This window comes from Hyperolius riggenbachi, chromosome 10, assembly GCF_040937935.1.
Source record: "Hyperolius riggenbachi isolate aHypRig1 chromosome 10, aHypRig1.pri, whole genome shotgun sequence".
Classification (NCBI taxonomy): domain Eukaryota; kingdom Metazoa; phylum Chordata; class Amphibia; order Anura; family Hyperoliidae; genus Hyperolius; species Hyperolius riggenbachi.
The window spans coordinates 247,214,738-247,228,322 of NC_090655.1; the positions used below are offsets into that span (position 1 = coordinate 247,214,738).

The 13,585-nt window shown below is 45.1% G+C and overlaps 1 protein-coding gene across 1 annotated transcript; it reads right to left on the reverse strand.

Moving 5' to 3' along the window:
• Positions 1-9,004: 9,004 nt before the first annotated feature.
• LOC137535084 (uncharacterized) lies at positions 9,005-12,816 on the reverse strand. Its single transcript, XM_068256870.1, has 2 exons — positions 11,641-12,816; positions 9,005-11,286 (listed from the first exon to the last, which is right to left on the reverse strand). The coding sequence occupies exons 1-2, from the start codon at positions 12,092-12,094 to the stop codon at positions 9,233-9,235; spliced, it is 2,508 nt and encodes an 835-aa protein (XP_068112971.1). The 5' UTR covers positions 12,095-12,816; the 3' UTR covers positions 9,005-9,232.
• Between the last annotated feature and the right edge of the window lie 769 nt (positions 12,817-13,585).

Sequence of the window (13,585 nt, forward strand, 5' to 3'; positions counted from 1 at the left end):
AGTGATATGGAGGGTCAAAGTTTTGCTCAATAGAGCATTATGGGGCGAATCGAACTTCCGCAAAAGTTCGCCTGATGCAGGCGAACGCGAACCCCCAAAGTTCGCCTGGAACCGTTCGCAGGCGAACCGTTCGCGACATCTCTAGACACAAACAGTAAAAGTCATGCAGATAGAACATAGGTAGTCTTCCACTACCAGCAGAAAGGAATCGATTCCTTCCACACACACAGCACAGTGATTTTATCTCTCCTCCTAATCGAAAAGCAGCAGCCAGTCCTTACAGTGCAGACATCACAAGGTCCAGACAGTGTAAGTTGCAGACAGCCTCCACTGTGTCCCTCTGTGCCACCTTCTGTCCCCATGTGCCTCCTCTCCCCTGTGCCACCTCTGCCCTCCCCCCACAGAGTGTGAGGGGATACAGCACAAAGCAAAGGGGAGCCTAAACACACATTGATACTTTCTTACAGTTTGTAAGTTCTTTTTTGCAGTTATTAAAGTTGTTTTAATGCTCTATATTGTGGTTCTTGTTCATACAGATTGCCAAGTTTTATTCAGAAAATTTTTGGAGCTGCGCTTATGTGTTTTCCCACTGATATTGAGACTGTCTCAGTGCATGACTGCTAGGTACTCTTCTTGATCCAGGGACAGAGCCTGTGCCTTTGTATATGGTACATGGTTTATATTCTTGTGTGTGGGGTCTCGGAGAGGCACCCCCAGAAAGTATAGTTAGCCATTATACCCCACTCCAGTACAGGTAGCTGTCCCCCCCACCTTCTCCTCCAGTATAGGTAGCCAGGTGGCTGATTCCCCCATACCCTCCAGTACAAGTAGCTAGACGGCTGTTACCACCCTTCACCCACATAGCCCAGTTATCGGGCCTAAGAGGTAGCTCAAGGCCATTTACTGTCTTAGCTATAGACACTAAACATAATGTGTTATTTCTGTTCAAACAATACCAGTTGCCTGGCGGCCCTGCTGGTCTATTTAGCTGCAGTAGAGTCTAAATCAAAACAGAAACCATACAGCTAATCTTATCAGATCTGACAAAAAATGTCAAAAACACCTGATCTGCATGCTTGCTCTGGGTCTATGGCTAAAAGCATTAGAGGCAGAGACAGGCAGAAAACTGGTATAGAAAAAATAAATATGGCAGCCATAATATGCTTCTTGCTTCAGGTTCTCTTTAACAAACATACTGTGCTGAAAATCACTACAAAAGTTGAGGAAGCTCACTGCAAATATTTACAACGCATTTTTAAACAATTTTAAAGCGTAAGCCTGGGGCTTCGATGCAGCGGCCCGCGGGTCGGGGACTGCAAAGTGCCCACAGGCCTTCCTTGCTAACTGTCCCGTCTGGAGTTCAGCGCTGTGCCTGTGCGACCATCCTGTCTGTCTCCAGCTCCCTCCAGTGCAGGCACCTCACTCTCCTCACGTTGTGGACTCTGCTGCGCTATACTCTGCATTTACACACTGGGCAGGGGGAGTGCAGGAAGGGGGTGCGCAATGAAATGTCACAGGATGGGTGGGTTGTTTGTATCTTAGGGACTCCCTATACCTCCTGATATGGCTGAGGAAAGTGGATATTATTATTAGGATTTAGTATTTATATAGTGCCGACTTCTTATGCAGCGTTATACATATTGGGCTTGATTCACAAAGCGGTGCTAACCTAGTTAGCACGCCTACAGACTTTTGAGCATGATAAGCATTGCACTAAGTAGGTTAGCACTGCTTTGAGGGAAAAACTCACGCGCAAAATGTCACATACGGTTTAATTGGGTTGCGCGTGTAAACTTTGTGCAAAACTTTGTGCGTGAGTTTATTTTATCACGCCTACACTAAGTTTAGGCATGATAATGGGCTTTTCACCAGCGTGCTAACAGCTAGCACGGCTTTGTGAATCAAGCCTTTTGTCTTGTCACTAACTATCCCTTGGAGGAGCTCACAATCTAGTCCCTACCATAGTCATATGTCTATGTGTGTATTGTGTACTGTATAGGACAGCATGTGCCGCCTTATATGGCACATGGCTTATATTCTCGTGTGTGGGGTTTCGGAGAGGCACCCCCAGAGAGTATAGTTAGCTATCATACCCCACTCCAGTATAGGTAGCCATCACCCTACCTTCTCCAGGTGGACGCGCCCCCCCCACCTCCTCCTCCAGCATAGGTAACCAGGTGGCTGTTAATTCCTCACTCTCCAGTACAAGTAGCTAGACTGCTGTTACCACCCTTCACCCACATGGCCCAGCTATTGGGCCTAATGTTGGATCCACACAGTGCGTTCGCACACTCGATTTCCCGCTCGAGTCGAAATCACAACAGAATCAACCATACAGCTAATCTTGTCAAATCGGACAATAATGTCAAAAACACCTGTTCTGCTGCAAGGCATGCATGCTCTGGGTCTATGGCTAAAAGCATTACAGGCAGAGACAGAAAGGCAATTGGTCTAGAAAAAGAAACATGGCATCCATAATACCATCAGGTTCCCTTTAACATAGATGCCAAAGTTCACACTTATCCAATTGCTCCAAAAGTTATGGAAGCTCACTGGAAATATTCACAACACATTTTAAGCCATTTTAAAAGCGGAGGCCTGGGGCCCCGACGCAGCGGACCGCGGGTCGGGTCCTGCAAGGCCGTCCTTGAAAAGTGAATGAGATATAGGTCACAAAGGTTCTGTTCTGTTCTGTTCTGTTCTGTTCTGTTCTGTTCTGTTCTGTTCTGTTCTGTTCTGTTCTGTTCTGTTCTGTTCTGTTCTGTTCTGTTCTGTTCTGTTCTGTTCTGTTCTGTTCTGTTCTGTTCTGTTCTGTTCTGTTCTGTTCTGTTCTGTTCTGTTCTGTTCTGTTCTGTTCTGTTCTGTTCTGTTCTGTTCTGTTCTGTTCTGTTCTGTTCTGTTCTGTTCTGTTCTGTTCTGTTCTGTTCTGTTCTGTTCTGTTCTGTTCTGTTCTGTTCTGTTCTGTTCTGTTCTGTTCTGTTCTGTTCTGTTCTGTTCTGTTCTGTTCTGTTCTGTTCTGTTCTGTTCTGTTCTGTTCTGTTCTGTTCTGTTCTGTTCTGTTCTGTTCTGTTCTGTTCTGTTCTGTTCTGTTCTGTTCTGTTCTGTTCTGTTCTGTTCTGTTCTGTTCTGTTCTGTTCTGTTCTGTTCTGTTCTGTTCTGTTCTGTTCTGTTCTGTTCTGTTCTGTTCTGTTCTGTTCTGTTCTGTTCTGTTCTGTTCTGTTCTGTTCTGTTCTGTTCTGTTCTGTTCTGTTCTGTTCTGTTCTGTTCTGTTCTGTTCTGTTCTGTTCTGTTCTGTTCTGTTCTGTTCTGTTCTGTTCTGTTCTGTTCTGTTCTGTTCTGTTCTGTTCACACATGAGAAGTGGGAAAAAAAAGATACATGATTCTAAACTTTTTTTTTTTTTTTTTTTACAAAAAAAAAAAAATGCAAAGTGGTGTGTGCATAATTATTCAGCCCCCTTTGATCTGAGTGCAGTCAGTTGCCTATAGACATTGCCTGATGGGTGCTAATGACTAAATAGTGCGCACCTCTGTGTAATCTAATGTCAGTACAAATACAGCTGCTCTGTGAGGGCCTCAGAAGTTGTCTAAGAATATTGGGAGCAAAAACACCGTGAAGTCCTAAGAACACACAAGACAGGTCAGGGATCAAGTTATTGAGAAATGTAAAGCAGGCTTAGGCTACAAAAATATTTCCAAAGCCTTGAACATCCCACAGAGCACTGTTCAAGCAATCATTCAGAAATGGAAGGCGTATATCAAAACTGTAAACCTACCAAGACAAGGCCGTCCACCTAAACTCACAGGCCGAACAAGCAGAGCGCTGATCAGAAATGTAGTCATGAGGCCCATGGGGAGTCTGGACAAGCTGCAGAGAGCTACAGCTCAGGTGGGAGACTCTGTTCATAGGACAACTATTAGTCATTGTCACAGGAGCCCTAGTGGTCAGACCGCAAATTGCCTTCCAAACGGTGCCAGCACACGGATCGTGCGAACTAGGGTCGCAGTCAATGCGTAGGAACCGTTGGGAATTGGCCGCCGACAAACCAGAAGGGAGCCTGTGAGGTACAGTAATAACTTTACACACTAATTCAGGGTATAACTGCCACCACCTCTGTTTTCTGAGACAGAGGAACTCACTAACTGGCTATTCCTCGACCTGCAAAATAAAATGGTTAAAACACGCTGTATTCTGTCTGGCTAGTAACAACAGTTGCATCTCTTCAGAAGTTTGAGCTCGGTTTCTGTGTATGCTGAATAATAGGGTAGCGGAACAGTGAATGACTCTGATAAAGTCTTTATCCACGGGCAATTTAAATAATTCATATATACAGACAATTATCAATCAACAATTATTGAAACATTAATAGCCAGCATTAAAAATAAAAGAAAGGGAGAAAAAATACTTAGTTTCATGGAAAGATGTCCTTTTGTGGGAAGAATCATAAAGTCCTTGGTTTCAAGTTCAGCAAAGTTCTTTGTTTCAGAGCAAAATTCAAAGTTCAGCAAACAAGATGGCCACTAGCCATGCGTCCTCGGCTAGCAGCAGAGTTCTCATACAGATGGAATGTGGAGGACTGAATTGCCCGGGCAGCTCATTTACTTTAAATTGAGCTGAGTTCAGAGGCGGGCTTCCAGAGTCGGCTTCATAACCCTGACATTTTCTCTAGGCCAACCTACGCGGCCGGCACACAAATAATAATTACATATTATCAATACCTACAACCTACCGTACCGATTAATATGATACCTTGGATGTGGGTGTTAGGGCGTATGGTCACCAAGGGGCCCATAACTCCTTAACCGAAGGAGGTATGATTAGGATTTGTATACCGAGACGTTGGTCCAATTTCAACTGAACCGAATACACTCCTCCCACCTCTGGGTGATACTCGGTTTTCCTTTAATAAGCTGAAATCATAATTCACATGCTTCATCATGTTAAAGGGCAACTTCAGCCTAAACAAACATATTGTCATCAAGTTACATTAGTTATGTTAATTAGAATAGATAGGTAATATAATCTCTTACCCACCCTGTTTTAAAAGAACAGGCAAATGTTTGTGATTCATGGGGGCTGCCATCTTTGTCATGGGGCAGCCATCTTTTTGGTTGAAAGGAGGTGACAAGGAGCAGGAGACACAGTTCCAACTGTCCTGTGTCCTGATTACCCCTCCCAGCTGCACACGCAAGGCTTCAAATTCAAAGTGTAAAAAAAAAAAAAAAAAAAAAAAAATAAAAAAAAAATATTGCACCAAAACAGCAGAACGAGAACAACAAAATCATAAATCCCATCATGCTTTGCACAGCATCAGGGGAAAAAAGCCCGGGCAGTTTTCTTCTGTGCTGCTAAAAATGAGGCTTGTATAAGAGAAACAAAGTTCTGATGCTGTGAAACTGTTAAGGAAACACCAAGCCTTTTCAGTGCTGCTGAGTCGATTTTTAGTCCGGAGGTTCACTTTAACCCCTGGAGACAGTTTGTCTGGTGAGCAGGAGGAAGCCCCATTTGCTAGTCAATTCACATTGAGGTGTGAGCTGTGGGCTCATCCTGTCTTTCCCAAAGGCAGGACACTGGCCTTGTGGTTCTTAACCAGTTCACCCCCAAGGGTTTTTATCCTAACGGACCAGAGCAATTTTCAGTTGTCAGTGCTCCTCCCTTTTATTCCCTAATAACTTTATTACTACTTATAACAAGAAAATGATCTATACCTCGTTTTTTTCGCCACCAATTAGGCTTTCTGTGGATAGTACATTTTGCTAAGAATTTTTTTATTCTAAATGCGTTTTAATGAGAAAAACAGAAACAAAAGAAGAAAAATCATTATTTCTCAGTTTTCAACCATTATAGTTTTAAAATTAAACATTCTCCTGTGGATAAAACAAACACGTTTTATTTGCCCAGTCGTCCCGATTATTAAACAGTTTAAATTATGTCCCTATCACAATGTATGGCGACAGTATATTATTTTGAAATATAAGTGTTATTTTTCTGTTCTGTTTTTTTTTTTATTCTGGCCATAATTACAAGCCCCTATGTAATAAATTAAAATTAATTTCCCCCCATAAAATATAAATTAACAAAGCTGAGTCCCTAAGGCAACTATTTTTTTTAGCTGATTTTTTTTTTACAAGTGTTTTTTTTGGGGGGAGGGGGGGGGGGTTGGAAGTGTAATTTTATTAAGATCTGTATGTACTTGAAAATGAATGTATTTTGTAGGTGTAATATAGTTTTTGGCCACAAGATGGCGCTAGTGAACACTCATAGGAAATGTTCACTTTTTTTTTCTTCACTTTATTTAATTGTTACATTTCCTGTTATTGTGAATGGACGTAGCCGCTGTTCGCGGTCACGTCCATTCACTCCAGGCACTGCGATTGGGTAGAGGACCGTTCAGTCCTCTTCCCCAATCACCCAGCACGGAAGCCCGACGGTAATGGCGGCGGTAGCGGCGCACACACGGCAGTAGCAGCGGCGGGAACGCGGGACATATTAAAAAGTCATGTTGCTGTTAATAGCGGTAAGCATGACGTTTTAATACGTTAGAATGTCAGTAAATGGTTAATTAGAATCTGAGTGAGATCAGCTTGGTCAAACTGAGTTTTACACCTCTGGCAAGTCACAGGGCCAGTCTCCATGAAAATACTCTGCTAAGAAGACAGCAGAGTCCCCCCAGCAGAGTCGCAGCGTGGGAGCGATCGGACTGCCTGGTATCCACAGACATAAGATTCTGACTTGGCAGCGCAACGACAATCGAGGCAGGAAACATATTGCGGTTGCGTTTTCTGCGCACTGACGGCTCATCCGTCAGTCATGCACTGTACAAAGTTGGCCCATATGCAAGAGTGGCAAGAAGAAAGGCATTGTTAACAGAAAGCATAAGAAATCCCGTTTGCAGTTTGCCACAAGCCATGTGGGGGACACAGCAACCATGTGGAAGAAGGTGCTCTGGTCAGATGAGACCAAAATGGAACTTTTTGACCAAAATGCAAAACGCTATGTGTGGCGGAAAATTAACCAGCTGAGCGGTCTGGACGAGCTCAGCTCGTCCAACACCGCCAGCGGCTGCCGCTCAGGCCCTGCTGGGCCGATTTTAATGAAATAAAAAGCAGCACACGCAGCCGGCACTTTGCCAGCCGCGTGTGCTGCCTGATCGCCGCCGCTCTGCGGCGATTCGCCGCGAGCAGCGGCGAAAGAGGGCCCCCCTAGCCGCCTGAGCCCTGCGCAGCCGGAACAAAAAGTTCCGGCCAGCGCTAAGGGCTGGATCGGAGGCGGCTGACGTCAGGACGTCGGCTGACGTCGATGACGTCACTCCGCTCGTCGCTATGGCGACGATATAAGCAAAACAAGGAAGGCCGCTCATTGCGGCCTTCCTTGTTTATTCTGGGCGCCGGAGGCGATCGGAAGATCGCCTCCGCAGCGCCCTCTAGTGGGCTTTCATGCAGCCAACTTTCAGTTGGCTGCATGAAATAGTTTTTTTTTTATTTAAAAAAAACCCTCCCGCAGCCACCCTGGCGATTTAATCAGAACGCCAGGGTCACTCTGAACACACCATCCCCACTGTCAAATATGGTAGTGGCAGCATCATGCTCGGGGGGGTGCATCTCTTCAGCAGGGACAGGGAAGCTGGTCAGAGTTGATGGGAAGATGGATGGAGCCAAATACAGGGCAAACCTGGAAGAAAACCTCCTGGAGACTGCAAAAGACTTGATGTAATGATCCGCTCAGCAGGCAGCTTTTTGACCACTGTTCAGGTCTGCATTCTGCAGGTCTCTGGAAGAGAGACCTTTTGTCAGTTTTGCAGCTTGCTGCTGCTAGGGAATTTGCATATGTTGGTCATGCAAATTTCCTAGCCACATCCCTGGAGGTTTGTACTATAAATACCATGTGATATCACAGACCTTGGCTGGTCCTAAGGGTTGTGCTACGTACACACATGCGACAACGATCGTTCGTTGTTAACGACGGACGATCTTTTAATTGACGAAAGAACGACCGGAGTAAAGTTAGTTCTAAAAAGTGTGTAACGATCACATCGTTAGAACGAACGTTACACCACGTAAAAGCACTTAATGCGCCTGCGCATAAAATTGTAAAGTTCCCTGGAGAAAAAGTGAAATGCGCATGTCCAGCCTGGTACAAACGATCGTTTCCAACGATGTACTACTTTTGCAAACGATCGTCGTTGGTTAAAATCCGCCGAGACAGAACTTTCTTTTGTAGCGATTTGGCTCGTTCGTCGTTAGACTTAATAGTCGGTGGTTCGTTTTTTGTAACGATCGTCGTTGGTAAAGATTGGGGAACGATCGTTACAAACGACTATAGTCGCATGTGTGTACGCACCTTTAGTCCTGTGAAACACTCCTGGAGTGTCAGCCTTGCTCATTGTTTAAAGATTAGCTTAGAGTAATTCCTGGGACTGCACTAGGCAGATTCCCTAGTGCAGTTAGGATTGCATATCTGTTTTGTTTGTCTGTTGCGATTGTTCTGTCCCAGCGGTGGTCGACAGAAAGTCGTTCTGATCTTTGTTCTTGGAGTATAGCTGGAGCAGCGGTTGCTACCAGCAATCTCATCTAATCTGTCTTGCCTGGATCACACTTGCCTGGCGCTAGTGCTGTGGATCCGTCTCTCTCACTTATTCCTGTTTTCGTGTATCTGTCTTGTCTGCTACGAACGCTTGCTGGAGGCTCGGTGAGGTAACCATTAAGCAAGCGCTCGCGTCCTCTGTTTCATGTTTGTCTGTCGGTGGTTAGGCCCCATTCACACTTGCGTTTTGGCAAGTAAACGGACCGGATCCTGACCAGAACCATACGGATCCGATCCGGATCCGTTTGCATCAGGCATGCATCAGGCTGCCATCCGGATCCGTGGGCAAAAAAGCCAAGCTTACCTCGGGTAATGTCTTTTCCAGTAGTCCGAGTGACAGCACCCCTCCTATGAGACTTGTCTCCCTCCCAAACTTTGGACAGGAAGCTAGAAGATACAAATTTGCATAACAGGCAGGCAGGAGTAGTATATAAAGATGTTACTCACAAAAGGTATTCAGTTATAAAAAAAGACACGGACACCAAATGCTGCTGAAACGATTAATTTAATTATGCCCTTTATTAGGGTGGGCCGGAGGGGTGCTGTCACTCGGACTACTGGAAAAGACATTACCCGAGGTAAGCTTGGCTTTCCCAGAACGTCCTCCTGACAGCACCCCTCCTATGAGACGATAAACAAGAACATTATAAGTTAGGGAGGGACTACTGCCTGCAACACCTTTCTTCCGAATGCTAGATCAGTATTGGCTAATAAGTTTAGTCTATAATGTTTGACAAACGTATTTTGGCTGGACCAGGTGGCCGCTCTGCAAATCTGCTCTATCGAGGCGCCTGCCCTCTCTGCCCAAGATGTTGATACACTTCTTGTGGAGTGAGCTTTAATTGAGGTCGGTAAAGGCCTCCCTTGAGTCTGATAAGCCGCGGTGATAGTTTGTCTGATCCATCTTGCAATTGATGTCTTAGAGGCTTGCCTCCCCTTGAATTTCCCCGCAAACAGCACCAACAAGGCATCTGATCTTCTCCAAGATGCAGTCCTTTCAAGATAATGAAGGATACACCTTCTAACATCCAAACAATGAAGCTTCCTCTCCTTTTCATTAGTTGGTTTATCACAGAATGATGGCAGAAAGATCTCCTGAGATCGATGAAACTTTGAAGTCACTTTAGGAAGGAATGCAAAGTCTGGACGTAGAGTAATCCTATCCTCCGAGATGGTACAATAAGGTGGCTTAATGGATAAGGCCTGAAGTTCGCTGACTCTCCTGGCTGTGGTGATTGCCAGAAGAAAGGCCGTTTTCAACGTCAGAAATTTATCTGGAATCTGATCCAGAGGCTCAAAGGGATGTTCACAAAGACTCTGTAACACCACATTCAAGTCCCAAGGGGGCACCTTAGATATCACCACAGGCCTGAGACGTTTAATTCCCTGAAAAAAACGAAGAAAAAACTCCTCCTGAGCTAATCTTCTCTCTAAATATACACTCAAAGCTGCTGTCTGAACTTTAAGAGTGCTGGAACTTAACCCCATCTGAAATCCATCCTGAAGAAATTCCAGAGCTGAGGCGGAAAGTCTAGAATCCTTCTCTTTCCTTGTACACCATTCACAGTAAATTTTCCATGTCTTCTGATAAATCTGCCTCGTCACCTTCTTGCGGGATTGTATTAACGTTTCAGAAAGTTTATCCGAAAACCCCTTTGATTTCAGGATTCCCCACTCAATCTCCATGCTGAAAGGTGAAGACGCTTGAAGTCCGGGTGAAGAACTGGGCCCTGCGACAACAAATCTGTTCTGACTGGTAACATTATTGGTTGACACATCGCTAAATTCTGTAACAGAGCAAACCACGGTCTTTTCGGCCAGAAAGGTACTATGAGAATTACTTGTGCTCTGTCCTGCATAATCTTGTTCAGAACCCTTGATATCAGAGGTATTGGGGGAAATGCATACATCAGGTTCAACCGCCACTCTATCGAGAAAGCGTCTATTTCCCACGGATTGTCCTTTGGATACAGGGAGCAAAACTTTAGACACTTTGAATTTTGTCTCCTTGCGAATAAGTCTACTGCAGGGGTGCCCCATGCCTGGCTGATCTGAACAAATACTTCTGGATTCAGAGACCATTCGTCTTGTAATATCGCTGACCTGCTGAGATAGTCTGCCACAACATTGCAAGTCCCCTTCAAATGAACTGCTCTGACGGATGTTAAGTTGCTCTCTGCCCAATGCAGAATCCTTGCTGTCTGAGACCACAACCGACGACTTCTTGTTCCTCCCTGATGATTCAGGTAAGCCACTACACTGCTGTTGTCGGACCTGATCAGGACATGACACTGATTGATTTGATCCTTGAAGAATTGAAGGCTTCTCCATACTGCTTCCAGTTCTCTGCCGTTGGAGGATCTTATTGCCATAGCCCTGGACCACTGCCCTTGTGCTGGTAGAGAGTCCATGTGAGCGCCCCACCCCCACGTACTGGCATCCGTCGTTATGATTCTTTGTACTGGAAAAAACCACATGCGGCCTTCCGATAGGTGAGACAGTTCCTGCCACCAGTTTAACGACACTTTCACACCGTATGGGATCAGAATCTTCCTTTCTAGTGCTGAAATGTTCCTGTTCCAGCTCCTTAGTATCCACAACTGCAGGTTCCTGGCATGGAATTGACCCCATTGTACTGCAGGGAAGACTGAGCTTAACAGACCGAGAAGTGCCATGGCTTTTCTTATACTGATGGACCTTGATTTCTGAAAAGAAAGAACAGAATTAAGTACTGCCGAAACTTTTCTTTCTGGGAGAAATACTCTTTGCTGGCGGGAGGAAAAAATAAACCCCAGATATTCCATAGATTGGCTGGGTATTAGCGCCGATTTTGACCAGTTAATTAACCAGCCTAAAGACTCTAGACTATCAATGCATATCTTAACCTGATCACTTACAGACTGTAAAGAATTACCCCAAATCAATAAATCATCTAGGTAAGCAATGATGTTAATGGACCTACACCTCAAGACTGCCAAAACTTCTGCCATCACCTTTGTGAACAGCCAAGGTGATGAAGCTAGCCCAAAAGGTAACACATTAAATTGGAAATGTCTTACCTCTTCTTGTAGGTGAATTGCAAATCTTAGGAATTGCTGGGACTCTAGATGAACTGGTACATGCAGGTAGGCATCTTTGAGGTCCAGAGAAGCTAGAAAACAGTCTTTTTGCAACAGGGTTATTACAGACTTCACATTGTCCATTCGAAACTTCCTGTATTTTACGGCCCTGTTCAACCCCTTTAAATTTAGAATAAATCTGAAGGCTCCCTGAGGCTTTTTTATCAGAAAAACTGGTGAGTAGAACCCTTGGCCTCTCTGGCAGGATGGTACCTCTCGGATCACTCTTTTTTCCAGAAGGGAAGCAACCTCCTCCTGTAATGCCTTCCTTTGGTCTGGTGATTTTGGCTGTGGAGTTACCACATACTGCAGAGGTGGGGGATACTCGAATTCTATCTTGTAACCTTCCAACACTATTTTCAAGAGCCACTGACTTGTGAACCGCTGGCACCATGTTTCGTAGTAGTGGGAAAGCCTTCCCCCTACTGGAATACTGGCGTCATTGCTTATTGGGTTGGTTGGACCGGGGAAAAAGAGCCTTCCCTTTTTGGTTTCTATTTGGAATCCACTTCTTTTTAGGTGGGATCTTTGCCTCAGGTTCCTTGTTGCCGCTGCGAGCTGGGCCCCTGTACTGAAAAGCTCTCTTTTTGGTCGGAAAATTTTTCTTATAATCTGAGGTTCTCTCTAGCGTCTGGTCTAGCTTTGAACCAAATAACAGTTCACCTTCACAGGGCAAACCACACAACTTGGAGCGAGACGAATTGTCCCCCTGCCATGTTTTTACCCATATACCTCTCCTTGCCGAGTTGACAAGGGCAGTTGTTCTGGCCGTTAATTTAACCGTATCATCCGCTGCATCAGTTAAGTAATTAGTAGCGTTAAACAAATCTGGAAAGTCCTCTAAAATTTCTTCTCTGGGCACCCCCGAAGCTATCTTAGACTGAGTCTGCGTGAGCCAAGCTTTAAGGGATCGTCCCACTGCCGTGGATGCCACTGCTGGTTTAAATGTTAAAGATGCTGACTCCCAAGCTCTACGCAACAGATTGTCCATCTTTTTATCAATGGGGTCTTTTAAATTCCCAAAGTTCTCAAACTGCAAATCGGATTTTCTCGACACCCTTGAAAACGACGGGTCCAGTTTGGGAACCGGACCCCAGAATTTTTGATCTTCCGGACTGAAAGGATACCGACGAGAAAGAGACTTGGGCCAAAATGCCCTCCTTTCAGGGTCATCCCACTCCTTCCCAATCATTGACTTTAGAGAGGAATGGACTGGGATGAAACAATTCTGGGGTTCCGCCAAACTCACGTACATCTGATCCAAGGGGGTCAAAGATTTCCGCTCCACTGTTATCCCCATAGTATTTTGCATTGCCGACAACAAGTCTTTCATTAAGTTGGGTGCGAAAGCAAACTTCTGAGTAACCTCTGGGTTTTCCTCCTCCTCCCCAGAAATCTCCTCCAAAGATGAAATCTCTCCTTCCTCTCCAGATAAATCTGAATCCCCTGATTCATTATCCTTTCTTTTACGTTTAGCTGCAACTTGATGAGGTGAAGCCTCTAACTGACTGTGCCCCTCAATCACCGGGGCTGGTAAGAGAGCAGGCACAGTATCAGCAGCAGAAGTAGAAGGAACTGTAGATTCCGCCATTGCTGAATCCTTTATCTCTTTAATGGCCGAGGCCATCTCAGACCGCATCCATCCCATCAAGTCCTTAAATACCACTGGGGATTCCTCCTTTACCACCTTCTCTCTACAAGACTGGCACAGTTTCTTCGTAGAGGAAGAATAGAAGCGAGAGTTGCACATAACACAGCGTTTCTCAGTTCTACCAGAAGATTGTCCCCCTTGACCTTGCTGAGACACAGCCTTGTCTTTGTCTTTATCACCTTTTGGGGCTTTAGGCTAAAAAGAAATAAAGACAGACTGTCAGCCTTACAAGGT

Excerpts from the sequence above, each read along its gene's own strand:
- LOC137535084 (XM_068256870.1), bottom strand. The coding sequence starts at position 12,094 with ATGGTGCCAGCGGTTCACAAGTCAGTGGCTCTTGAAAATAGTGTTGGA. Across the intron at positions 11,287-11,640 it reads CAATTCACCTACAAGAAGAG|AAATCAAGGTCCATCAGTAT; the intron begins GTAAGACATTTC and ends CTTTCTTTTCAG.